This window comes from Physella acuta, unplaced genomic scaffold (assembly GCF_028476545.2).
Source record: "Physella acuta isolate Inbredline_101_S28 unplaced genomic scaffold, ASM2847654v3 ptg000502l, whole genome shotgun sequence".
Lineage (NCBI taxonomy): Eukaryota > Metazoa > Mollusca > Gastropoda > Physidae > Physella > Physella acuta.
This window is the reverse complement of record NW_026732021.1, coordinates 711,304-737,720: the sequence shown is the minus strand read 5'-3', so window position 1 is coordinate 737,720 and position 26,417 is coordinate 711,304. Positions and strand designations below refer to the sequence as shown.

At 39.9% G+C, this 26,417-nt stretch overlaps 1 protein-coding gene across 1 annotated transcript; it reads right to left on the bottom strand.

The window, feature by feature from the left end:
• Positions 1 to 314: 314 nt before the first annotated feature.
• Positions 315 to 26,186, bottom strand: LOC131944663 (mucin-2). Its single transcript, XM_059305433.1, has 16 exons — positions 25,688 to 26,186; positions 24,887 to 24,960; positions 23,232 to 24,528; positions 22,484 to 22,631; positions 20,541 to 20,761; positions 19,935 to 20,099; positions 19,078 to 19,301; positions 15,344 to 15,796; positions 11,884 to 11,932; positions 11,547 to 11,786; positions 10,987 to 11,066; positions 10,393 to 10,894; positions 4,230 to 4,377; positions 3,454 to 3,674; positions 1,909 to 2,067; positions 315 to 1,511 (listed from the first exon to the last, which is right to left on the bottom strand). Exons 1-16 carry the CDS (start codon positions 25,918 to 25,920, stop codon positions 1,283 to 1,285), a joined length of 4,443 nt encoding a protein of 1,480 aa, XP_059161416.1. The 5' UTR covers positions 25,921 to 26,186; the 3' UTR covers positions 315 to 1,282.
• Between the last annotated feature and the right edge of the window lie 231 nt (positions 26,187 to 26,417).

The window sequence follows — 26,417 nt, the reverse complement described above, 5'->3', positions numbered from 1 at the left end:
TTTAATGAGTCGTTGAAGTGTAGTAAAGACAAACCGTTATACAGTTGTAACGTGGGACATGTCAAGTAAAACAGAGACTGTTTTCAAAAATTACTCTAATAATAAAATCTTTTATTTTCATCATAAATATTGTGCCCTGCCTGTCCCATTCAAAGTGAAAGCTAACAAGTTGTTCAAATAGTGACAAAAATGATAACACAGATTCGGATTTAGCAATAAACTAATATTATATATATATATATATATATATATATATATATATATATATATATATATATATATATATATATATATATATATATATAATATGAGACAATAGGCCTACAGGAGGCTCACATGAATTGTATCATACATAAATTAACTTTTTAACAGGTTGCCTATAATTTACTGCATTCGTCATTTAATAAACACACTTTTGAAACAGCAGTGTGGAAATCTTCAAATAAAAACTTGAATAATTTAAGAGGATGGATTTTTTATTTATTTTTTGGTATAATAAGTTCATCTGTTTTTTAAAAGTATCCAAAACTCGACACAATGATCTAGACCACATTAGAGGCATTAAGAACGTCTGGCTAGACAGAGGTGCTACCAGCGTCTGGCTAGACAGAGACGGTTAGTACCAGCGCCTAGCTAGACAGAGACGCTTAGTACCAGCGTCTGACTAGACAGAGACGCTTAGTACCAGCGTCTGGCTAGACGGAGACGGTTAGTACCAGCGTCTGACTAGACAGATACGGTTAGTACCAGCGTCTGACTAGACAGAGACGGTTAGTACCAACGTCTTACTAGACAGAGACGGTTAGTACCAGCGTCTGACTAGACAGAGACGGTTAGTACCAGCGTCTTACTAGACAGAGACGGTTAGTACCAGCGTCTTACTAGACAGAGACGGTTAGTACCAGCGTCTTACTAGACAGAGACGGTTAGTACCAACGTCTTACTAGACAGAGACGGTTAGTACCAGCGTCTGACTAGACAGAGACGGTTAGTACCAGCGTCTTACTAGACAGATACGGTTAGTACCAACGTCTTACTAGACAGAGACGGTTAGTACCAGCGTCTGACTAGACAGAGACGGTTAGTACCAACGTCTTACTAGACAGAGACGGTTAGTACCAGCGTCTGACTAGACAGAGACGGTTAGTACCAGCGTCTTACTAGACAGAGACGGTTAGTACCAGCGTCTTACTAGACAGAGACGGTTAGTACCAGCGTCTGACTAGACAGAGACGGTTAGTGTCTGTACAGGGGCGCTACTATCGTCTGCCTAGATTATGCGCTAACAGCCCCACTTCTGCTGGATCATCTGAGCGTTGGTCAGCGGCTGTTTCATCCACTGCAGCACCTGTTTGGGCGTGACAAACCAGACGTCGGTGCGGGTTTGTAAGACGTCTTTGATCCAGGCCACCAGAGCTGGGTAGGATTCTATGGAGCGGAGGAACATGGAGCCGTGGGTAAAAATTGGCATCGGGACCTTCACGGGGTAGAAGTAATTTTCAAGATTCCGCCTAGGAAAAGAAAATTTACAATTTAACATAGCAAAGCAAATTAAAAACAACAACAACAACAACAATAAATAAATAAATAAAATAAAATAAACCACATATTCGAAGCGGCTGGAAACTATGAAAATGAGGAAAATTGTGAAATCTGAATTTTTTTGTCTTCCAACCAACTAAAATAATATGAATAAAAATATTTAAATTGATAAAAATTTTCTTTGGCTATATCTTTTGAATTTCCCTTCATTACTTTTCTTACTAACTTTTCTCAGTATTGTACATTCTCTTTTATTTTGGTTAGTGAATTGTTCTTTTTTTTTTTTTAATACGAAACGAATTAGCATGTCATCATGGAAACGGTTTATCACCATGGTAAGCCATGAGAAGTTTGTGCTGTACTCACTGATAGAAGTTGTACCAGTCCTTCTGTGTTGCTGTCACGCCGTCACCAACGATGCAGGCGTCGATCATGCTGCAGCTGTAGCCGTTGTCTCCCATCCAGGCGTTGAGGGGAACTTCCCAGAGGGGGTACGACTTGGTGGGGCAGGGCGGGTTGACGCAGCTGATTCATGTTTAGACAGGTAGACAATTAGGTAACAGCTCTAATCATCTCTAACTTTATTATATTTATAGTACACTACACAAATTTGTGCGCATGTGTGTGTGATTGTGTGTGTGATTGTGTGTGTGTAAGTAGTGTAGTGTAGTGTAGTGTAGTGTAGTGTAGTGTAGTGTAGTGCAGTGCAGTGCAGTGTCGTGTAGTGTAGTGTAGTGTAGTGTAGTGTAGTGTAGTGTAGTGTAGTGTAGTGTAGTGTAGTGTAGTGTAGTGTAGTGTAGTGTAGTGTAGTGTAGTGTAGTGTAGTGTAGTGTAGTGTAGTGTAGTGTAGTGTAGTGTAGTGTAGTGTAGTGTAGTGTAGTGTAGTGCAGTGCAGTGCAGTGCAGTGTAGTGTAGTGTAGTGTATTGCAGTGCAGTGCAGTGCAGTGTAGTGTAGTGTAGTGTAGTGTAGGGTAGTGTAGTGTAGTGTAGTGTAGTGTAGTGTAGGGTAGGGTAGGGTTGTGTAGTGTAGGGTAGTGTAGTGTAGTGTAGTGTAGTGTAGTGTAGTGTAGTGTAGTGTAGTGTAGTGTAGTGTAGTGTAGTGTAGTGTAGTGTAGTGTAATGTAGTGTAGTGTAGTGTAGTGTAGTGTTGTGTTGTGTAGTGTAGTGTAGTGTAGTGTAGTGTAGTGTAGTGTAGCGTAGTGTAGTGTAGTGTAATGTAGTGTAGTGTATTGCAGTGCAGTGCAGTGCAGTGCAGTGTAGTGTAGTGTAGTGTAGTGTAGTGTAGTGTAGTGTAGTGTAGTGTAGTGTAGTGTAGGGTAGGGTAGTGTAGTGTAGTGTAGTGTAGTGTAGGGTAGGGTAGGGTTGTGTAGTGTAGGGTAGTGTAGTGTAGTGTAGTGTAGTGTAGTGTAGTGTAGTGTAGTGTTGTGTAGTGTTGTGTAGCGTAGCGTAGCGTAGCGTAGCGTAGCGTAGCGTAGCGTAGTGTAGTGTAGTGTAGTGTAGTGTAGTGTAGTGTAGTGTGAAGTTTGCACTCGACCAGTAACTACTCCACCAATCTGTGCTCAAGCAAGTCCACCAAGCCGTATGAAAGATCTTAACCTGACCTTTCGAACTTTTTGCAAACAGACTTTTGAATGTATTAGGACCCTCGGTGGTAGGGTCAGGCCCAGCCGGGGGAGAGGGAGGGGGGGGATGAAGACAAGCTATATGCTCTAGCTGTCCTACTTTCCAAAAACTTGGACTTAATCTCGTCTAGAATCTAGGGTTAAAGCCACCTGATTTAATTGGCGAATAAATTTTTATCTTTTAAAATCCAAATTAAGCTTGAATCAAAAGGTCACATAAAAAATCTGGCCACTTCCATAATTCCTCCCAAATTAGAATTGGCCGACAATATTTGTACCCCCCTCTTACCTGCCCACGGCGTAGTGAAAGGTGTAGGGCCACAGCGGACTCCTGCGTGCGGCTATCTCCACGTTAGTGACCGAGGTGTCGTACAGGAACCCGTAGTCCCGCAGGACATCAAACTGGACATCCCCCGCCACACGGAGGTAGGGGGCGCGGAACCCCACGATGGAGTCCGCCAGCGTCTGCTCTCCCGTTACCTTCAGCACTGTCTGACGCATGCCGTCAATCTGCAGACGATACAGTTAACGTGCCAGGACCGACATTAAAGAAATCCAGCTTTAAGGTGGTAATCGCTTAGGGAAGATTAAGATCAGGATTAACACCTACTGTTGCGGTACTTCTCCCACCGTTTTGATGCAAGTTTTTATTGTTTTGTTGGTATTCTCTGCACTAAACTTTTCTATATATATATAAACAGGTCTGACCTTTCCAACGATCTTGAACCTAGCACTAACTCTAACCTCTTCCTAAACTCTAACAGCGATCCCAGGCTAAAAAAATGCCTCGAAATGATCAGTTTTCATTTCGAAGCAAGTCCACTGCCCGTCCCCAACGGAATAGAAACAAAAATTAATTAGAAAATCCCCAGGAAATTTAAGTGCAGTTTCAAAAGTGCTCCCCTCCCATACGAGAAAAATTCCCGAAAGAAACACTGGATATGATACTTTATTGCCCTGTCGGCGTTTGTAGAATAAAATTTTTTCTATTGAGGTCGTAATGTCTTCTACAGGTAAGTTTGTTACAGGTGATTGTGTAACATTTTGTAACAGGTAAATAGTTACCTCGTCCACCATTGCAGGGTAGTCGCTGGGTGTATCGCCAAGTGGTAGGCTATGGTGGATGGTGTGGGAGGCGATTTCATGGCCAGCTGACCACAAGTTTTTCAGCAGGGAGTAGTTTGTGTTGTCCAGAGACACGTAGAAGGCTGACCTGGGGGGGGGGTAAAGATAGATATTGTAGGGCAAGAAATATGGGTAGCGCTTATTTCGGCAAACAAAAGGGAAATACACAAGGTTGAGAGGAAATAAGCACAGTGTTTATTTTCTGGACAGCATGTGAGAGGATGTAAGCACCTTGCGTATTTCCTCTACAGTGTGACGAAATTGTCTGAGGAAAAACAAAAACCGCTTCTACATAAAATGTAGATCTATACGTCAAAATTTATTTTCTTAGACTGCCTCTAGCCCCATCCCTAACCCCTGACCTTAACCGTAGCCGTAAGTTTAAAACAATTTATAATATCGATGCTATTTCCACTAATAACAAAAAAAAAAAAACGAAAACAACAACAACAACAACACAATTATGACAATTTTTGAATCCGACACTTATATTTGATAGCCGCTTCAATATCGATTCTGCCACGCTACCTATATCGTTTATCATGGGCGGAAATAGTAAAGTACATCCAGAAATGTGGATGTTGAGGTTTCTGTTAGATCTAGATACACAAGAATATTGACCAACCAGCTAACTGAAATAGGGTGTTGGTTTAATAGTGCGCACGTAGAATACTCACTTTATTTTTTAAAAGTTAGTGAGACACAACATTGAAGACAATTTAGACACATATTTCTGAAGAAACTATACACGCATCTGCAAAATCTTAAACAGTTTTATCTAATTGTACTCTTTGTTTTTTGTTTGTTATTTTGTTTGTTTTTGACAACATGATTATCTCCGAACAGGTAAATTTGACACTGGATAACCAATGTACAATATGCTGGTTAATTTTCTATAGTCTCATATTTGCTGACCATGCTGAAGTGAATGCTTACCAAGGAGTTTAAATTTTCTAAAACATTGAATCATATAATACCTTAAAGCTTTCTCCGTTTTCTACAAAACGCATAAATTATCTAAAACAGAACGGTGAAATTTTAGCACGCTCCCTGTAGTTCAGCTGAGACAGGTATTAACTGGGGGTTAGGGCTTAAATTTAGATTCACCTGTCGTATATTTTGACACAATCAGATAAATCTGTGAAATCTCCCCATTTATGGAAATATGATCGGACTTCGAGCCCATCCTGGTGGAGACAGACCCCAAGTTTAGGGGTGTGTTCTTTTGGGAGTGTGTTCTTTTTTTGGGATTTAGGAACATACAGAAAGGGAACAGAACAAGGATGTCCTGTAGGCGAACGGATAAATTATGTCTAGCAACTTTATAGGGTAATTAAGGGAAAGAAATTTTGACGAACAGGGGCAAAAATTAGATGATTTCCTTGAAATCCGGAGGAGTTACTTCCCTTATGTATCTTGCTATGACATAATCAAACACCATAAACAATTGGATGGAAGGGGGAGGGTGGCGGTATAATTTACTAGGCTGAGTGGATACACATTTAGCTTTGTTTTCCTGCTGCTTTATTCGAGATTAATGATGTAACATTTAGGTTGACTATAATTAGCAAAGCCAATTAATGATACAGACTTTAAGAAAAGCTAAGTATAAACACAGTAAATTAATGATACGTTTTAGAAAAGTTAACTCTACACGAAGTAAATTTATGACACAACATTTAAGAAAAACTGACTGTAAACAGACGAAAGTATTGACACAGCATTTAAGAAAAGATAACGGTAAACAAAAGGAAATAAATGATACAACATTTAAAAAGAAAAGATAACGGTAAACAAAAGGAAACAAATGGTACAACACTTAAGAAAAGATAACGGTAAACAAAAGGGAATAAATGACACAGCATTTAACAAAAGATAACGGTAAACAAAAGGGAATAAATGATACAACATTTAAGAAAAGATAACGGTAAACAAAAGGGAATAAATGATACAACACTTAAGAAAAGATAACGGTAAACAAAAGGGAATAAATGATACAACATTTAAGAAAAGAAAACGGTAAACAAAAGGGAATAAATGATACAACACTTAAGAAAAGATAACGGTAAACAAAAGGGAATAAATGATACAACACTTAAGAAAAGATAACGGTAAACAAAAGGGAATAAATGATACAACACTTAAGAAAAGATAACGGTAAACAAAAGGGAATAAATGATACAACATTTAAGAAAAGAAAACGGTAAACAAAAGCGAATAAATGATACAACACTTAAGAAAAGATAACGGTAAACAAAAGGGAATAAATGATACAACACTTAAGAAAAGATAACGGTAAACAAAAGGGAATAAATGATACAACACTTAAGAAAAGATAACGGTAAACAAAAGGGAATAAATGATACAACATTTAAGAAAAGATAACGGTAAACAAAAGGGAATAAATGATACAACACTTAAGAAAAGATAACGGTAAACAAAAGGGAATAAATGATACAACACTTAAGAAAAGATAACGGTAAACAAAAGGGAATAAATGATACAACACTTAAGAAAAGATAACGGTAAACAAAAGGGAATAAATGATACAACATTTAAGAAAAGAAAACGGTAAACAAAAGGGAATAAATGATACAACACTTAAGAAAAGATAACGGTAAACAAAAGGGAATAAATGATACAACACTTAAGAAAAGATAACGGTAAACAAAAGGGAATAAATGATACAACACTTAAGAAAAGATAACGGTAAACAAAAGGGAATAAATGATACAACATTTAAGAAAAGATAACGGTAAACAAAAGGGAATAAATGATACAACACTTAAGAAAAGATAACGGTAAACAAAAGGGAATAAATGATACAACATTTAAGAAAAGATAACTGTAAACAAAAGGGAATAAATGATACAACATTTAAGAAAAGATAACGGTAAACAAAAGGAAATAAATGATACAACATTTAAGAAAAGATAACGGTAAACAAAAGGAAATAAATGATACAACACTTAAGAAAAGATAACGGTAAACAAAAGGGAATAAATGATACAACATTTAAGAAAAGATAACGGTAAACAAAAGGAAATAATTGATACAACATTTAAGAAAAGATAACGGTAAACAAAAGGAAATAAATGATACAACACTTAAGAAAAGATAACGGTAAACAAAAGGGAATAAATGATACAACATTTAAGAAAAGATAACTGTAAACAAAAGGGAATAAATGATACAACATTTAAGAAAAGATAACGGTAAACAAAAGGAAATAAATGATACAACATTTAAGAAAAGATAACGGTAAACAAAAGGAAATAAATGATACAACACTTAAGAAAAGATAACGGTAAACAAAAGGGAATAAATGATACAACACTTAAGAAAAGATAACGGTAAACAAAAGGGAATAAATGATACAACACTTAAGAAAAGATAACGGTAAACAAAAGGGAATAAATGATACAACACTTAAGAAAAGATAACGGTAAACAAAAGGGAATAAATGATACAACATTTAAGAAAAGAAAACGGTAAACAAAAGGGAATAAATGATACAACACTTAAGAAAAGATAACGGTAAACAAAAGGGAATAAATGATACAACACTTAAGAAAAGATAACGGTAAACAAAAGGGAATAAATGATACAACACTTAAGAAAAGATAACGGTAAACAAAAGGGAATAAATGATACAACATTTAAGAAAAGATAACGGTAAACAAAAGGGAATAAATGATACAACACTTAAGAAAAGATAACGGTAAACAAAAGGGAATAAATGATACAACATTTAAGAAAAGATAACTGTAAACAAAAGGGAATAAATGATACAACATTTAAGAAAAGATAACGGTAAACAAAAGGAAATAAATGATACAACATTTAAGAAAAGATAACGGTAAACAAAAGGAAATAAATGATACAACACTTAAGAAAAGATAACGGTAAACAAAAGGGAATAAATGATACAACATTTAAGAAAAGATAACGGTAAACAAAAGGAAATAAATGATACAACATTTAAGAAAAGATAACGGTAAACAAAAGGAAATAAATGATACAACACTTAAGAAAAGATAACGGTAAACAAAAGGGAATAAATGATACAACATTTAAGAAAAGATAACTGTAAACAAAAGGGAATAAATGATACAACATTTAAGAAAAGATAACGGTAAACAAAAGGAAATAAATGATACAACATTTAAGAAAAGATAACGGTAAACAAAAGGAAATAAATGATACAACACTTAAGAAAAGATAACGGTAAACAAAAGGGAATAAATGATACAACATTTAAGAAAAGATAACGGTAAACAAAAGGAAATAAATGATACAACACTTAAGAAAAGATAACGGTAAACAAAAGGAAATAAATGATACAACACTTAAGAAAAGATAACGGTAAACAAAAGGGAATAAATGATACAACACTTAAGAAAAGATAACGGTAAACAAAAGGAAACAAATGGTACAACATTTAAGAAAAGATAACGGTAAACAAAAGGGAATAAATGATACAACATTTAAAAAGAAAAGATAACGGTAAACAAAAGGAAATAAATCATACAACACTTAAGAAAAGATAACGGTAAACAAAAGGAAATAAATGAAACATTCGTACGAAAAGATGCTTGTTGATTAATGATCCACGATATTAAATAAGACACTTACACACCGCTAGTGTCGAGCCTTGCTAAAACCAACAAGTACCTGTTAGAGCCACAACCGTTGGTTGAAAAGGCGTGCAACATACAGTTAGGAATTGTGCATATATTATACAACAGAAAAGTTCCAGCACCTACTTTAGGGTTAAAGACCTAGAACATACGTGACGCGGCATCCGTCAGGGTTAAAGACCTAGAACATACCTGTCGCGGTATCCGTCAGGGTTAAAGACCTAGAACATACGTGACGCGGCATCCGTTAGGGTTAAAGACCTAGAACATACGTGACGCGGCATCCGTCAGGGTTAAAGACCTAGAACATACCTGACGCGGCATCCGTCAGGGTTAAAGACCTAGAACATACGTGACGCAGCATCCGTCAGGGTTAAAGACCTAGAACATACGTGACGCGGCACCCGTTAGAGTTAAAGACCTAGAACATACCTGACGCGGCATCCGTCAGGGTTAAAGACCTAGAACATACGTGACGCGGCATCCGTTAGGGTTAAAGACCTAGAACATACCTGACGCGGCATCCGTTAGAGTTAAAGACCTAGAACATACCTGACGCGGCATCCGTTAGGGTTAAAGACCTAGAACATACGTGACGCGGCACCCGTTAGAGTTAAAGACCTAGAACATACGTGACGCGGCATCCGTCAGGGTTAAAGACCTAGAACATACGTGACGCGGCACCCGTTAGAGTTAAAGACCTAGAACATACCTGACGCGGCACTTAAAGACCTAGAACATACGTGACGCGGCACCCGTTAGAGTTAAAGACCTAGAACATACGTGACGCGGCATCCGTTAGGGTTAAAGACCTAGAACATACGTGACGCGGCATCCGTTAGAGTTAAAGACCTAGAACATACCTGACGCGGCATCCGTCAGGGTTAAAGACCTAGAACATACCTGACGCGGCATCCGTCGGGGTTAAAGACCTAGAACATACGTGACGCGGCATCCGTTAGAGTTAAAGACCTAGAACATACCTGACGCGGCATCCGTCAGGGTTAAAGACCTAGAACATACCTGACGCGGCATCCGTTAGGGTTAAAGACCTAGAACATACCTGACGCGGCATCCGTTAGAGTTAAAGACCTAGAACATACCTGACGCGGCATCCGTTAGGGTTAAAGACCTAGAACATACCTGACGCGGCATCCGTTAGAGTTAAAGACCTAGAACATACCTGACGCGGCATCCGTTAGAGTTAAAGACCTAGAACATACGTGACGCGGCACCCGTTAGAGTTAAAGACCTAGAACATACGTGACGCGCCATCCGTCAGGGTTAAAGACCTAGAACATACCTGACGCGGCATCCGTCAGGGTTAAAGACCTAGAACATACCTGACGCGGCATCCGTTAGGGTTAAAGACCTAGAACATACCTGACGCGGCATCCGTTAGGGTTAAAGACCTAGAACATACCTGACGCGGCATCCGTTAGGGTTAAAGACCTAGAACATACCTGACGCGGCATCCGTTAGGGTTAAAGACCTTGTTGTCATTATCAACCAGGAGCGGCCGGAAGTAGCTGCTGTACAGCTGGGCCGTGATGCTGTCGTCAAAGGTCAGCATGACAAACTGGGGCGTGTCGGCCAGTGACATGTTGGGGCGCGCCCCGTAGCAGAAACACTCGGGGAGGCGACAGTTGCTGGAGGTGCATGGGCCGCTGGGGACAGGGGGAGCGGGGGTGTAGGGTTTCCGTGATGTGCTGCGACTCGGTTCCTTGGTGGCTGCTGGTGTCGGCGTCGGCTCGTATGCTGGTGGTGATGGTGTTGGGACGTATGTTGATAGTGTTGGTGTCGGGACGTGTGCCGTTGGTTTTGGTGTCTGCTCGAATGTTAATGGTTTTGGTGTCTGCTCGTATGCTGATGGTTTTGGCGTCGGTTCGTAAACCGTTGGTTTTGGCGCATGTTCGTTTGTGGTTTGCTTAGGGACCTGCTCGCTGGTGTAGGCAGTGTTTGTACCTGAAATACGTTTCATAAAAACAAGGAAAATAAACACCAAAACCAAAATGAGTAACGGAAACCACATTAAAATAAAGCATGGAATTACTTACCGGAACTTGGTGTAGGTTGTTCCCTTGGTCTACAGGTGGCAAGCTGCTGCCAGTTGCACGAGTCTGTTGCCACATCGTACCTGTACAACAGGTGGCGTTTTAGGGGGTGGGGATGTATTGGTTCATTAAATTGCAGTTATATGTTTTATTTATACAAACATAAATTATACTTTAGAGAAATATGGCGATAAGCCTGAATTTTAGACACAATATAATATGATTTATTTGACAAAAGAATGAAGCTGATTCTTTACAAAAGTTGAGTTAAAACACTGGCGTTTATAGAGTTTAAATAAAATAAAACAAACATGTAGTCTTTTATTAGATTGAGGCCATTGGGCGACAACAAATTGTCCAGCAACCATCCACAGCCGTCTAAATTTCTGGACCTTAAGTATCATGGGCCCCATCAAAAGTCTTCATTTGTTGTATGCGACCCGTGGGCCTGACGTTAAGTCAAACATTTCGATAGAAAACTAACTATAATATTCTCTAACTAAACCACCCCCTGACCTACCAAAAAGATAAATTGACTATAAATTAAACCCTGATGTACTTACCTAAGTGGGGACGGACACGTCTCTACAACAATATATCCGTAGCTGCACGTGATGAAGTTCACTCCCAGGTACGAGGTGTCCTCGCCATTCCTGAGTACTGCGCATGCGCGCTCACCGTGCTGTAGATTCCTGAGGCCCTCACTGGTTCTGACTCCCATGCACGGGGTGTTGGCGCCCACCGCCCGTAACGTCGAGCACAATAAGCAGGCGAGGATCCAGGTCTTCATGGTTAGCTGACACCTACGTTTTTAAATTAAATATTCAGGTAACTTCTTACTCTGGATCCAATATTCAAATAACTTCTTATTTTAAATGAAATATTTTAGTAACTTCTTACTTCGAAAAAAAAAGGTAATAGCTATGTTGAGCTTGAGACAGACAGCTCGCTAATTACAAAGGAGATTTTGCCCTGTGCCAAGCTTTATAGGGGGATATTCTCACCTGGGTCCAGTTAGCAGACGACAGGATAGGCCGTGTCCTGATTACACCTGCGCATATTCCCCCAACCTCCCCAACCTTTATAGTACATGGAGATTTCATGTTTTGCTTTGTTTATTTAGTTTAGAAGTCATTAACACTGGTTAATCGTTTGAAACAAAATCTGTTTTCTAGAAACACTCAAATATAACGTAAACAGCATGTCTTAGATTTAAAATACGGAATCGTGGTTATAGTGTTATGTAAGATTATAAAGGTATCAGACTTATTAATTCTGCCCCCCCCCCTTCCACTTCTTGTTATATGAAATGTTTGAAGTTAATACCACATTCGTAGGCTGTTTTTATGACCCAGCATAGTTTTTATTTGGTTTAAATTTCTGATTAGAATTTTTGAATTAAGCTTTCAGACTTGAATGCTAGATTAGTTTACTTAACCGCCGGAATTGATTCTAGATTAGTTCATTTAAACACAGGACTGAAATACCGGACTTAGCAATTATTAGATCAGTCAACTAAACTGCACTAATATAAATATTAGACTTGAAAGTTTTGGATTGAAATACATTTTTCTATTTATCCTGCAACTTTGGTTTTATTACAGTATTACAGAATGAAAAATGTAGTATTCAACAGCGGTAGCCATTATCATCGGTGCGTGTCTGAGGGTTCCAGGAATTCATTTCGGGTGGCCTTGTTTACCCATTTCTATCCCAATATCCTGGATTATGTTTATATCCTACAAACAAGGCGTAGATCTATTGTAAGTTGTTTTTGTTGACTCTAGCAAAAGCCTTGAGTTCTTCGAAACCACTAAGCTTTGCTTAGATGAATTAACTTAACACCCCCTCCCAATCCCCACCTTCTACACAATGTTGTGATATTACCACGAACACAACTTATTCTTAATGGTGTTTATTTCACTCGAACACTGCGTGTGAACCTATCACATTTCAAGGATAATCTTAATTCTTATTATTACTTATGTTGATACCCTGTTCCTTCATATGCCGTGTCTCTTTGAATATTTCATCAGAGATCTCTTAAGCCAGTGGTTTTCAAACTAGGAGGCGGGGAAGAACAGCTCTCAATAGTTCATCGTGCTGATTTAGTGATCGCTAGTTGCTTACCTAATCATGTTATCTCCCAATTTTTATTGAATTTTGAAATCTTCAAAGCAATTTTAAAGACCAGTGTAATATCTAATTAGATTTTAAAGTTGGATATTTTTGTGTTGTCTTCCAAGACGAACGCACCTGGCAACTTTGAACGAAATCCCTCATTATAAAGGCGGAAAATTGAGTAACAAGAGTTGCCACAAGCCCACAGACAGAAAAAAAAGACAAAAAGACATTTAAGTTATGAACTAAACAAGTTAATAAAAAGTCTAGTGACAATTTAAGCGCAATTTCCTTAATTAATTTTTGGTGACCGAACGAAAGGATATTTTTGAAAACTTTCTTCGGCAATATTGTTCTAAATTATGGCAGGAATTGATTGGTAAATGTTTCAAGTCGCTAAGTGGTCTGGTTGCCGAGATATGGGCCAAAAAACTGCATTTTTTCGAGTTTTTTTTGGCTTTTCCGGGAAATCCAGGAAGGAATTCCGGGAATTTTTAGCCCACAATCATCCTCGGAACTTGCTTAACATATTTGCTTTTGGAACTAGTCCTCGATATTGCTTCGTTGAGGAGGAGATACAACTTAAAGCTGCGGACACACATCGGACACACATCCTTGACGAGTTAATAATCGCAATTGTCCGTATGGAAATTGTGCTAAAAAGCTTATCAAAAACCGTGACAATAATCAATATATATAATTCTCTTCTGGGAGACGCTAGAAAACAAGCTGTAAACGCGCTCCCTACCACTCCCACCCCTACATGGTCTGGTGAGCTGTGGTTCACGCTAAATGTTTACAAACAGAGCCGGGTTATGTGACGACTATTAGGGGCAGATAATTTAGTTTGAAACGATTTTAAACGTAGGAGGGGGGGGGGGTAACTAAGTGGAGTTTACTTTAACGGAGGGGGGGGGGTATCGTCCTTAACGAGCTACTTATAGTGTTTTAAAGAAATATTTTCAGTGGCAGCGTTGGTAGTGTAGAATTCACAAATTATGAATAACTGAAAAGTAGAAAAAAACAACAACTAAATAGCGGCGTATGATATGCCGCGGGTCGGCTCGTACATTTTAAATGTACTGAATATATATAACGAGCCGACCCGCGGCGTTTGATACGCCGCCGCTATTTAGTTGTTTTATTTTCTACTTTTCAGTAATTCATAATTTGTGAATTCGACAGTACCAATGCTGCCACTGAAAATATTTGCTTTAAAACACTATCAGTGGCTCGTAAAGGATGATACCCCCCCCCCCTCCTTTCCCCAAACACCCCCCCCCCCCCCCCGTGGAATCGGCCTCCTCTTAGTTACCTCCCCTAAGTTCAAAATCGTTACAAACTAAATTATCTGTCCCTAATAGCCGTCACTAAACCCGGCTCTATGATTGAGCCACAGCTCACCAGACCATGTGGGGGTGGGGGTGGTAGGGATATGCCTAGAGAGGAAGAGAGGGGGCTGCTAGGCGCGCTTACCGATTGTTTTTTTCTGTGGTCTCCAAGAAGAGAATTATATATATAGATAGATAATAATTATATATGCGATTTCTAAAAGACAATTTTCCCCTTCTTAACGTCCATGAAACCAACTAACCGTGACAATCAGTCGACTGACGTAACCGGGCTGATCGAGGGTTGGCTTGAGATTAATCCTGTTGTCATCTCCCCTGGTATTGTTGAATTTCGTGATCTTCACATTGATTTCAAACGACGAATTTAAAATCTGCTCACATTAAAAAATAAGATATTTCTACATTATTTTAAGAGATTAATGTATCTATTAGGTTTGTACGAAACAGCTGCAATAGAGGAGGGTCAAAATTGAGTTATAAGATTTGCCACAAACCAACACATAAACAAGCAAATAAATAAAAAACAAATACAGACATAAAAAGTCAAACAGCTAACTACACGGGGGTCTTAACAAAGTTACTTGTTATCTGGACGGGGGTCTTAACAAAGTTGCTTGTTATCTGGACGGGGGTCTTAACAAAGTTACTTGATATCTGCATGGGGGGGTCTTAACAAAGTTGCTTGTTATCTGGACGGGGGTCTTAACAAAGTTGCTTGTTATCTGGACGGGGGTCTTAACAAAGTTGCTTGATATCTGGACGGGGGTCTTAACAAAGTTACTTGATATCTGCATGGGGGGGGGGGGTCTTAACAAAGTTGCTTGTTATCTGGACGGGGGTCTTAACAAAGTTGCTTGTTATCTGGACGGGGGTCTTAACAAAGTTACTTGATATCTGGACGGGGGTCTTAACAAAGTTGCTTGTTATCTGGACGGGGGTCTTAACAAAGTTGCTTGATATCTGGACGGGGGTCTTAACAAAGTTGCTTGATATCTGGACGGGGGTCTTAACAAAGTTACTTGTTATCTGGACGGGGGTCTTAACAAAGTTGCTTGTTATCTGGCCGGGGGTCTTAACAAAGTTACTTGATATCTGCATGGGGGTCTTAACAAAGTTGCTTGATATCTGGACGGGGGTCTTAACAAAGTTGCTTGATATCTGGACGGGGGTCTTAACAAAGTTGCTTGATATCTGGACGGGGGTCTTAACAAAGTTACTTGATATCTGGACGGGGGTCTTAACAAAGTTACTTGTTATCTGGACGGGGGTCTTAACAAAGTTGCTTGATATCTGGACGGGGGTCTTAACAAAGTTACTTGTTATCTGCAGGGGGGGGGGGTCTTAAAAAAGTTGCTTGTTATCTGGACGGGGGTCTTAACAAAGTTGCTTGATATCTGGACGGGGGTCTTAACAAAGTTGCTTGATATCTGGACGGGGGTCTTAACAAAGTTGCTTGATATCTGGACGGGGGTCTTAACAAAGTTGCTTGTTATCTGGACGTGGGTCTTAACAAAGTTGCTTGATATCTGGACGGGGGTCTTAACAAAGTTACTTGTTATCTGCATGGGGGGGGGGGTCTTAACAAAGTTGTTTGTTATCTGGACGGGGGTCTTAACAAAGTTGCTTGTTATCTGGACGTACTTCAATTTCTCAATCCCAGATTTTGTGTAAAAATTCAATTGAGTAACTTGCTTAACACCGTGTAAATTATAGAAGAAATGAACCAAGTTTATTTGAAGAAAAAAACCCAGTCAAGCTGTATAGCAGATTCCATGAATAATTTTAGCGTGAAGAAAGTGGTCAATTGAATGTTCACCAATCACCATTCCAACTGGAGTATTATACTACCAGAGTTTCTTCCAGGCATCTCATCTGGGTGGGGAGGGGGGTAGAAAGTCTACCGCCTCCCGAACGAAATGGAATTTATATAGAACATATATACTTTTACCAGTACCCGCACCCCACCCCCCAGGAATAATTTAGTCCGCCCTCCCCTCCCCTCGGAGAAAAAAGTCTGGAAGAAACACTGTATACTACGTCAAATAAAAGTATAACTCAAGTAAATTAAAGAGCCTTCGTACTGGTCAACAAAGAACACAATGACAGATTTCTTTCTCCAATATTAATGCATACGTTGGATTAAAGCTTTTTTTACAACTACATGTTATTTATAATTTTAATATTCATTATCAATATAATAATGTATTACATTACTGTTATATAACTTTAGTCAGTGCAAGATATAAATTGTTTATTTAATTTTGATTTCGGCTAGTTACTTACCATTGAAACATTAAATAGGATTAAGGGAAACAACTTGTAATAATTTTGTGAAAATACCTAACATTAAATAGTAATAAAAATAAAAATAGGTATCTGGGTTTTATTAAATTGATAAACACAAATAATTCAAGTCTTGTAAATTTGTTTGCCTAATTATACTTGCTATAGATTTTAAGATAATCATTTGACTCTAATTTAAAAAGAAAACCATTAGATAAGTTAAATTTTTAATTGTGTTAGGGTCAGGTAAGCCTTTTACCTGTACTTTTGTATGTTGACGGTTACATTTTGGAGGTGCCGAACCTCACCAGTTTCAGATACCCATTTTTACTTAACGAGCCGACCCGCGGCGTATCATACGCCGCTATTTAGTTGTTTTATTTTCTACTTTTCAGTAATTCATAATTTGTGAATTCGACAGTACCAATGCTGCCGCTGAAAATATTTGCTTTAAAACACTAACCCCCCCCCCCCCCTTTCCCCCAACCACGACCCTACACCCCCCCCCCCGTGAAAGCAGCCTCCTCTTAGTGACCTCCTGTAAGTTTAACATAGTTTCAAACTAAATTATCTGCCCCTAATAGCCGTCACTAAACCCGCCTCTACGTTTTGTAAACATTTAGCGTGACCACAACTCACCAGACCATGTGGGGGTAGTAGTGATAGTGATAGTGAGAAAGAGGGGACTGTAAGGAGGCGCTTGCAGCTTGTTTTCTAACGTCTCCCAGAAGAGAACTATATATATGAGCCGACCCGCGGCATATCATACGCCGCTATTTAGTTGTTGTTTTTTCTACTTTTCAGTTATTCATAATTTGTGAATTCGACACTACCAACGCTGCCACTGAAAATATTTCTTTAAAACACTATAAGTAGCTCGTTAAGGGCGACAACCCCCCCCCCCCCCTCTCCGTTAAAGTAAACTCCACTTTGTTACCCCCCCCCTACGTTTAAAATCGTTTCAAACTAAATTATCTGCCCCTAATAGTCGTCACTAAATCGGCTCTGTTTGTAAACATTTAGAGTGAACGACAGCTCACCAGACCATGTAGGGGTGGGGGGTGGTAGGGAGTGCGTTTACAGCTTGTTTTCTAGCATCTCCCAGAAGAGAATTATATATATAGATAGATAGTTCTATCTTACGCATATACAAAATCTGAGTCGGGTGTTTGTCTTGACCTCCGCCCTAATTCGTGATCGAACCCAGGGTAAGTACCATTAATCTAGACCCCGACAACACAACGTTCCACTCAGTGTATGGGGAACTTGTAAATCTCGGGAGAACGTGACCCCCCCCCACCACAATGTTCCCCTCAGTGTATGGGGAACTTGTTAATCTGGGGACGACATAGACCCCACAATGTTCCCCTCAGTGTATGGGGAACTTGTAAATCTGGGGACGACATAGACTCCACAATGTTCCACTCAGTGTATGGGGAACTTGTTAATCTTGGGACGACCTAGACCCCACAATGTTCCCCTCAGTGTATGGGGTACTTGTTAATCTGGGGACGACATAGACTCCACAATGTTCCCCTCAGTGTATGGGGAACTTGTTAATCTTGGGACGACCGTGCAGTGCGCCCACGACGTTGGCTTGTTCTAGAATTCCTAAATAAAGAAAATATTCAGAACCACGAAGAAACGGAGTTTCTTCCAGGCATCTCTTCCGAACGCAATGGAATTTATATAGAAAAAGTATGGAAGAAACACTGCGAAGAAATAAAAGTGCTGTTCACAGTAGGGCTATAATACTGTAATATAGGCTACTTTAAAAAAAAATTAAATCAGGTAATTCACTTAAGTTAAACTGTCTCAATTAGCTTCAGGCATCAATTGAAAGAGAGTAAACGAAAAAAACTGCCAGATCAAATGCGAGTAGTGGTAGCCAAATAGTTTAAACAGAAGTACAAAAAAAAATTACTTTCGTTAAATTTCTGTAAAAATGTATTAGCAAATTATAAATTATGTTATAAATCACTATTCACGTATAGCCAGTACTTAGGTCAAACATGCAGCTGTAGGTAGTCGAGACAAGGAAGGGAAAATAACTGGACTAGCAGAAATCAGTGACATAATCAGCGATACCACCTCTGATATCTTCAGTAATACCATTCAGGATACGACATGCCATACCACCAGAGATACCTGTATCGATACCATCCTGCACGGACTGAAAACCAGCAAGAGAATAAGAAAGGTCCACAACCAAATCCACTCAAACTTAGATATACGTTTTAATGTTTAAAATTAAGAAAAATTCAACACCGGTTATTTGTTGTTCGGACTCCGACATTAGTATCTGCCCCAGAACGAGGCACAAACGCCTAACACTAACAGCCCCACTTCTGCTGGATCATCTGAGCGTTGGTCAGCGGCTGTTTCATCCACTGCAGCACCTGTTTGGGCGTGACAAACCAGACGTCAGTGCGGGTTTGTAAGACGTCTTTGATCCAGGCCACCAGAGCTGGGTAGGATTCTATGGAGCGGAGGAACATGGAGCCGTGGGTAAAAATTGGCATCGGGACCTTCACGGGGTAGAAGTGGCTCTCAAAGTTCTGTCTGGCGAACGAAAGAAAAAAAAAAAACGTCTCAAAGTTTTAACCGTATAGCAAACAAAATTGCCACATACCATTTTATTTTTAGACTGCGCGTTACTAGTTTGCATTTTAAACTGTTTATGGCGTTAGGCAGTAACGATACAATTATGGTATTCATGGGGATGGGGGGGGGGGGGGGGGGGGGGGTTGGATCCACCAGGTGACACTGTCACACTACACCAAGAGGGTGACACCGAAACGAAAACAATAGTCGACCTGATTTAGAAAATCTGCTTTTTCTTTTAAATTTAACACCTCATAAAATTGTAAACATATTTAAGTATTGAGTGACATTATCCAGGAGGTGTGTGTAATGGGGGGGGGGGGGGGGTGACATCTAATTAACCACACTTTAGCTCGGCTAATATAAAGTCGTTGGGTGGGGGGTGACCTAGTGGTGAGTCAGCATCATGCCGCTACAGTGAATCAATGCGATTCTTGTATTAGTTTTAAACTTTAAAGTGAAAAAATTACAGATGAGAATCGTGGGACTCCTAAATTGATTTGAGCAGAAGTAATGAATAAAACGACACTTTAAATGTATGGCGTAGACTCGATACAAGCGAGTTTCTTATATAAGGAGAAAAAAACGTACTTAAAAAAGTTGTACCATTCCTGGCGAGTCGTCTGGAAAACGTCTGCACCAACGGAGCAGGCGTCTATCATGCTACAACTGTAGCCGTTGTCACCAATCAAGGAATTCATCGGGACTTCCCAAAACCCGGGGTAGGCGTTTGTGGGGCAAGGCGGGTTGACACAGCTGTGGATAGGGCATGGGGTCAGTTATTACAGGGTTGGATAGGTTGGTCAGTTATTACAGGGTTGGATAGGTTGGTCAGTTATTACAAGGTTGGATAGGTTGTGTGGTCAGTTATTACAGGGTTGGATAGGTTGTGTGGTCAGTTACTACAAGGTTGGATAGGTTGTGTGGTCAGTTATTACAGGGTTGGATAGGTTGTGTGGTCAGTTATTACAGGGTTGGATAGGTTGTGTGGTCAGTTACTACATGGTTGGATAGATTGTCTGGTCAGTTAATACAAGTCCAGTAGATTTTTAGCTTTTGTAAATTCTGTAAAGAACAATATTTTGAAACACTTTTAGCTATGTATATTTTTTTATAGAAGGCTCTTAATTGGTACAAAACTGCCTAAGTTCACTGTAAAATCAATAAATATTGAACACATTTAGTAAAACACTTTACTTGGTGATCAAGTAATCACAGGTGAACGGCCAGACAGGTTTCCTTTTGGCAGCGATCTCGATGTTGCTGATGGAGGAGTCGTAGAGAAACTTGTAGTCCCGCAGGACGTCGAACTGCATGTTCCCGCCTACACGCAGGTAGGGGGCGCGGAACCCCAAGATGGCGTCGGTCAGATTTTGGTTCCCTGTGGCGTTAAGAACTAGCCTCCTCACTCCCTCAATCTGAAACAAGGAAAACATCGTTATCTTTGTTGATTTAAAACCACATTAAACAATTTAAAATAATAATCATTAAAAAAGTTTTAAAAAACCCACGTTTTCTGATTGAACTAAAAAGTACAAAATAAATGCTATAGGCCCTACATCACAATAATGCAAGCGATCACTCTACTATAAGCGATCAAAAACGTGGGGCGCCGAAGTAAAAGTTATATTACTATTGATTAGATAATACTATTGACTTTTATTAGGGAGCTTGTAGAGAGTCAACAGTATTAGAAACTGTAAGAAAATCACGGCGCCCCACGTTTTTGCTCGCTTATAGTAGAGTGATCGCTTGCATTATTGTGATGTAGGGCCTATAGCATTTATTTTGTACTTTTTAGTTCAATCAGAAAACGTGGGTTTTTTAAAACTTTTTTAATGATTATTATTTTCTACTTTTTAGTCTTTGTCTGTTTGTTTGCATTAAAATCTTGCTATCGATTTTATCTTTTCACTTTTTTTGGGTAAACGAAGACAACTCGTAAAAAGACAACTCGTAAAAAGACAACTCGTAAAAAGACAACTCGTAAAAAACACGTTCTGTGAATACGTTACTGACTAGAACACATAGATTTGAACCCGTGTCGAGTGGGATAGCAATCGTGTGCCCAACCACTCGACCATATCGTCTCCCCCAAACTGGCCTACCTCCTGTAACTTTAAACTCGGTTCAAGCTAAATTATCTGCCCCTAAGCCTGTGGCGACGTGTGATCGTTCGCTTCACTGCGCGCGAGGTACGCGTCGCTGGTTTTTTTTCTAATGGCTAGCAGAGGAGAATTATATATATAGATTATATAGCGGTCTAAAATGCTCAATAAAATGTTTCCATTGATCAATTTAGTAATAATAACAATTGAATATTCAATGGTCATCCATAATAAAGCTTCCCTGAAAATTTCAGCGCGCTAGCTAACTGGGAAGTGCCAGAAATTTCGATCGCAAGATTTGATTGGAAAGACAAACAAATAAACACACAGAGAAAGCAAGTTAAAGAAAACGTGGGAAAAACATTTTATGTAAAAACCTGTTTAATAATTAGTTTTTGAATGCACTAAATATAAGCATTTTCTTTACATAGAGTAGTAAAAGTGGTCGTTCAAAAATCTATTTAAACAATCTACACTTTAGCAATCAAATGTTTTTACCAATTTAGTTAAAGGAAATGTGTGTTATTTTAAATGTAATGCATTCAGTGGTAAACTAGAAAAATCGTTTCAGTAGCACCCTACATGTTAATAGCGTTCAATAGAGCCCTGAATATTTCAGTAGCACCCTGAATGTTTTAGTAGCACCCTGAATCAGAGGCGTAGGGATGGGGGGTACATATGTCCCCGGGCGCCGACCCTAGTGGGCGCCAACATGGGTTGGAAAAAAAATCATTTTAGCTGCAATCTTGCATTATAAATATAAAAAAATATATGGGGGGGGGGGGCGCCACATTGAAAGTTTGTCCACGGGCGCCGGGAAGAGTCGCTACGCCTCTGCCCTGAATATTTTAGTAGCACCCTACATGTTAATACCACCCAATAGCACCCTGAATGTTTGTTTAGCACCCAGAATGTTTAAGTAACACCCGGAATGTTTCAGTAGCACCCTACATGTTAATAGCACCCTGAATGTTTTAGTAGCACGGTAGCACCCTGAATTTTTTAGTAGCACCCTGAATGTTTTGATATTACCGCTTCAACCATTGGTGGGTAGTCGCTCTCTTTTTCCCCCACCAGCGTGGCGTGGTTGATGGTGTGCGAGGCGACCTCGTTCCCAGCATCCCACACGGCCTTCAACTTGCTGAAGTCTGTATTAGCGATCGTGATGAACAAGGCAGTCCTGATGATTGGAGACAGTTCAAACTTATAGCTAGCCACAATAGTTTTACAAACTCAATCAAAGTTACTTGCCTCTGCCCTCCATCTGAATTCTCCCCATCCTTACCCCACTAGATGCCTAACGTGTCCTTTTTTTTCTACCAAATATTTTCTACTAATATTTTCAAGCATTTATAGTTTCCTCCCCCCCCCCCCCCCCAGTCAATTAAAGTCAATTCAAGTTAAAAACAGTTGGAGATTAAGTAATTGACATATAGATCTATATCCTGATTGACAATTCCTGTATTGAAAGTGAATGAGTTTAAAAATTGTGACAATAGTGAATGATTTTAAAAGTTGTGACAATAGTGAATGAGTAAAAAAAAGCTGTGACAATAGTAAATGAGTTAGGAAGTTGTGACAATAGTGAATGAGTTTAAAAATTGTGACAATAGTAAATGAGTAAAACTGATCTGGCCACCTACTTTATTCGGCAACCACTTGGGTTGGTTATGTTGTAAACAGTTGTGACAATAGTGAATGAGCTTAAAATTTTGACAATAGTGAATGAGTTAAAAAGTTGTGACAATAGTGAATGAGTTAAACTGATCTGGCTACCTACTTTATCCGGCAGCCACTAGGGTTGGTTATGTTGTAATCGTTGTCCACAATGAGAGCCCGGTAGAATTTGTTGTACAGCTGCGCCGTGACCCCGTCATCAAAGGTCAGCATGACAAACTGGGGCAGGTCGGCGGGCGCCATGTCTGGCACCGCCCCGAAGCAGAAACAGTCGGGGAGTTTACAGTTGTCAGCCGTGCAGGGCCCAGCGGGCGCCGGGGGAGCAGTGACGTAGGGCTTCCGTGTGGTCGTCACCGTTGTTGGTGTTGTTGGTGGAATTGATGTCGTTGATGTTGTTGACGATAGTGGTGTTGTAGACGACAGTGGGGTCGTTGGTGTTGCTGATTGCAGAGGTGTTGTTGATGGCAGTGATGTCGTTGATTGCATTGACGTTGTTGATGTTGTTGACGATAATGGTGTTGTAGACGACAGTGGGGTCGTTGGTGTTGCTGGTTGTGATGTTGGTGTTGCTGGTTGTGATGTTGTTGCTGGTGGTGGTGTTGTTGATGGCAGTGATGTTGTTGATGGCAGTGGTGTTGTTGATGGCAGTGGTGTTGTTGATGGCAGTGGTGTTGTTGATGGCAGTGATGTTGTTGCTGGTTGTGATGTTGTTGATGGTGGTGGCGTTGATGTGGTGGGATGCGATGTCGAATAGTATTGTTCGGTTGAAGATGTAGGTAGGTTTTGTAAAGATGTAGTTGTTTCTGGATATGTTGGTGGTGGTGATGATGGAGTTTGTTGAGATGTAGTTGGTGGTGGTGGATATTGTGTTGTTGATATTGTTGTTGCTGAAGTAGTTGGTGGTGAGTTTAGAGGAGGTGCTGATGTTGTAGGTGTGTAAGTTGTAGCAGATGTGGTCGACACTGGGGTTGTAGAAGTAGCTGCAGTGGTTGTGGTCTGGCTATCTGTTGGTGTATAGGACGCAGATGAGGAAGTTGTATCTGACGATGTTGTTGAATATGGTGGTGTCGTCGTCGTTGTGACTGTTGATGTTGTTGTATATGGTGTTGTTGTTGTCGTTGTACCTGTTGCTGTTGTCGATGATGTGGCTGTAGAAGTTGTAGGTATAGAAGTAGTTGAGGCTGTGGATGTTGTAAAAGGTGTTGATGATGTAGTTGCTGCTGTGGATGTTGTAAAAGGTGTTGATGATGTAGTTGCTGCTGTAGATGTTGTTGATGCTGATGTAGACGATGTAGGTGATGAGTTTTGAATTAAACTGAGCAGTGTTGAACTTCTAACAGTGGTTGCCCTTGCTGTTGTAGAAGTGGCTTTGGTTGTGGCCGGCGTAGTTGTAGAATTACCTGAAAATATAACGTTATAATTCAATGGTCCAAATAACGAAACCTTAAAATGCTTGTATAATATCCAGGTACGTAAAACTAATATATGATCTCAAGTTAAATAACGAACTAAAATGCCAAAAAAATGTGATATTAGTGAAAAATATATAACTCTTTTGATATATACTTTTTAGACACAGTAAAAACCTTGTGGTTTAAATTTTTTTGCCCCCCCCCCCACCTGATAATTTGTGAGACCGTATATCTTATGTAATGTAATTTTCCCCCCTTTACAACTAACATGCAAATCTGCATTGACTTTGTTTACAAAATGACGTAGTTTATCAAAGAGAGTCACCTCCCCTGGGTGCAGACTTACCTCCAGAACCGAAGCTGATGAGTGTACAAGAAGCAAACAATGGCCAGTTACAAGTCCCGGAAAACACGTCATACCTGTTAATTAGGTCAAGATAACCAGGTGTTAACCCTCTATGAGGTGATATTAGTTTAAGTATTCGTTATGTAGTCAATCCTAGAGAATGGTACTTTTTTAACATCACGAAAAACATTTGGGGGCGTTTGTGCCCTTTAGCATAGCCGTTATCAGACAATTTGAGCGAGTGAGCCACATAGGCATTTTATTTTAAATTATAGAATATGTACGCGAACTTAATAATATTTTTCTGGCATACTGCTTGCATTGCCAAACATTTGCCACCGACGAATTCCTATTCTGATTTCCATTAAAGCTGCAGAAAACATTTAAACCAGTAGGAACTGACAGTGTATGAAGAAAATGTTACTGATTAGAAAACTCGGTCAAAATGTATATTTGAATAGCAAAACACTCATTCAACCATGAACAGTACTTATCAGACACAGAAGATTGAGATGGTTGGGTCAGGTGCTAAGAATGAAAGCAGACACATTGGCTAGGACTGCTCTCAAATGGACACCACACGGCAAGAGAAAATGAGACGGCAAAAAAGAGCACGGAAAAGATCAATGGATAAATATAAAGCATTGATGGAAAGAGTCCTAACATTCCACCTGGCAGAAGCTATAGCTAGAGACGGAAATTATTGATGCCTAGTTCTCCAATGGGCGTAGAGAAACGATAATGATGAAGATACTATTTACATGGTACTAATGTAAGAATGTGTGTGTAAGAGCGACTTACTTTAACATGGTCTGGCAGGCTTGTGTGTAGACAAAGCCAGAGTTGCAGGTGACAAAACGCGCCCCCTTTGTGGTTTCACCTGCCTTTAGCGGTGCGCATGCCTTCTCCCCGTGTTTCAGGTCAACAAGGCCTTCGCTGGTGTCCGTCTGCGGGCAGTCTCCCGTAGCCGCCTGCCCCAGGGCCACGACACTCAGAAGCACCAGCCCAACTGGCAGCACAGTCAACATCCTCATGGCACGTCAGGACTTGGGGTGGAATGTAAAACTGTACACCCACAGCTTTTCAGCTTATTCAAACGATATAAAAAACGAAAGTGCTGTAAGGCTCCTCATTCAATAATAATCATTGAGCCAGTAGCCGAATACCCGGATCAACCTCCGCTTGTGATGGACGATTGTAAAACTTGGTGAAACTGATCGCGAGATCTCGTAGAGCTCCGCCAGAGGTCACGTGAACAAACAACGCCCTCTTTTCCAAACTGTTCACTGGTTAAGATATGAGGTAACCGACTTGTTCAAACCTCAAGGATAAAATAAAGAGATTTGCAGATATCAGATTTATGAGGGGGGGGGGGGGACTCGGGTTAATCTGATGATTAAGGGAACTAAAAAACTGTCTTTATTGGTGTAATTTTAGAGCTACCTTATATATTTCAACGGAAGGTTTCGGTTAAAAATACATTTGGCGCCCTAAGGCGTTTCGGTAAATGACACCACACAATCTTAGTCGA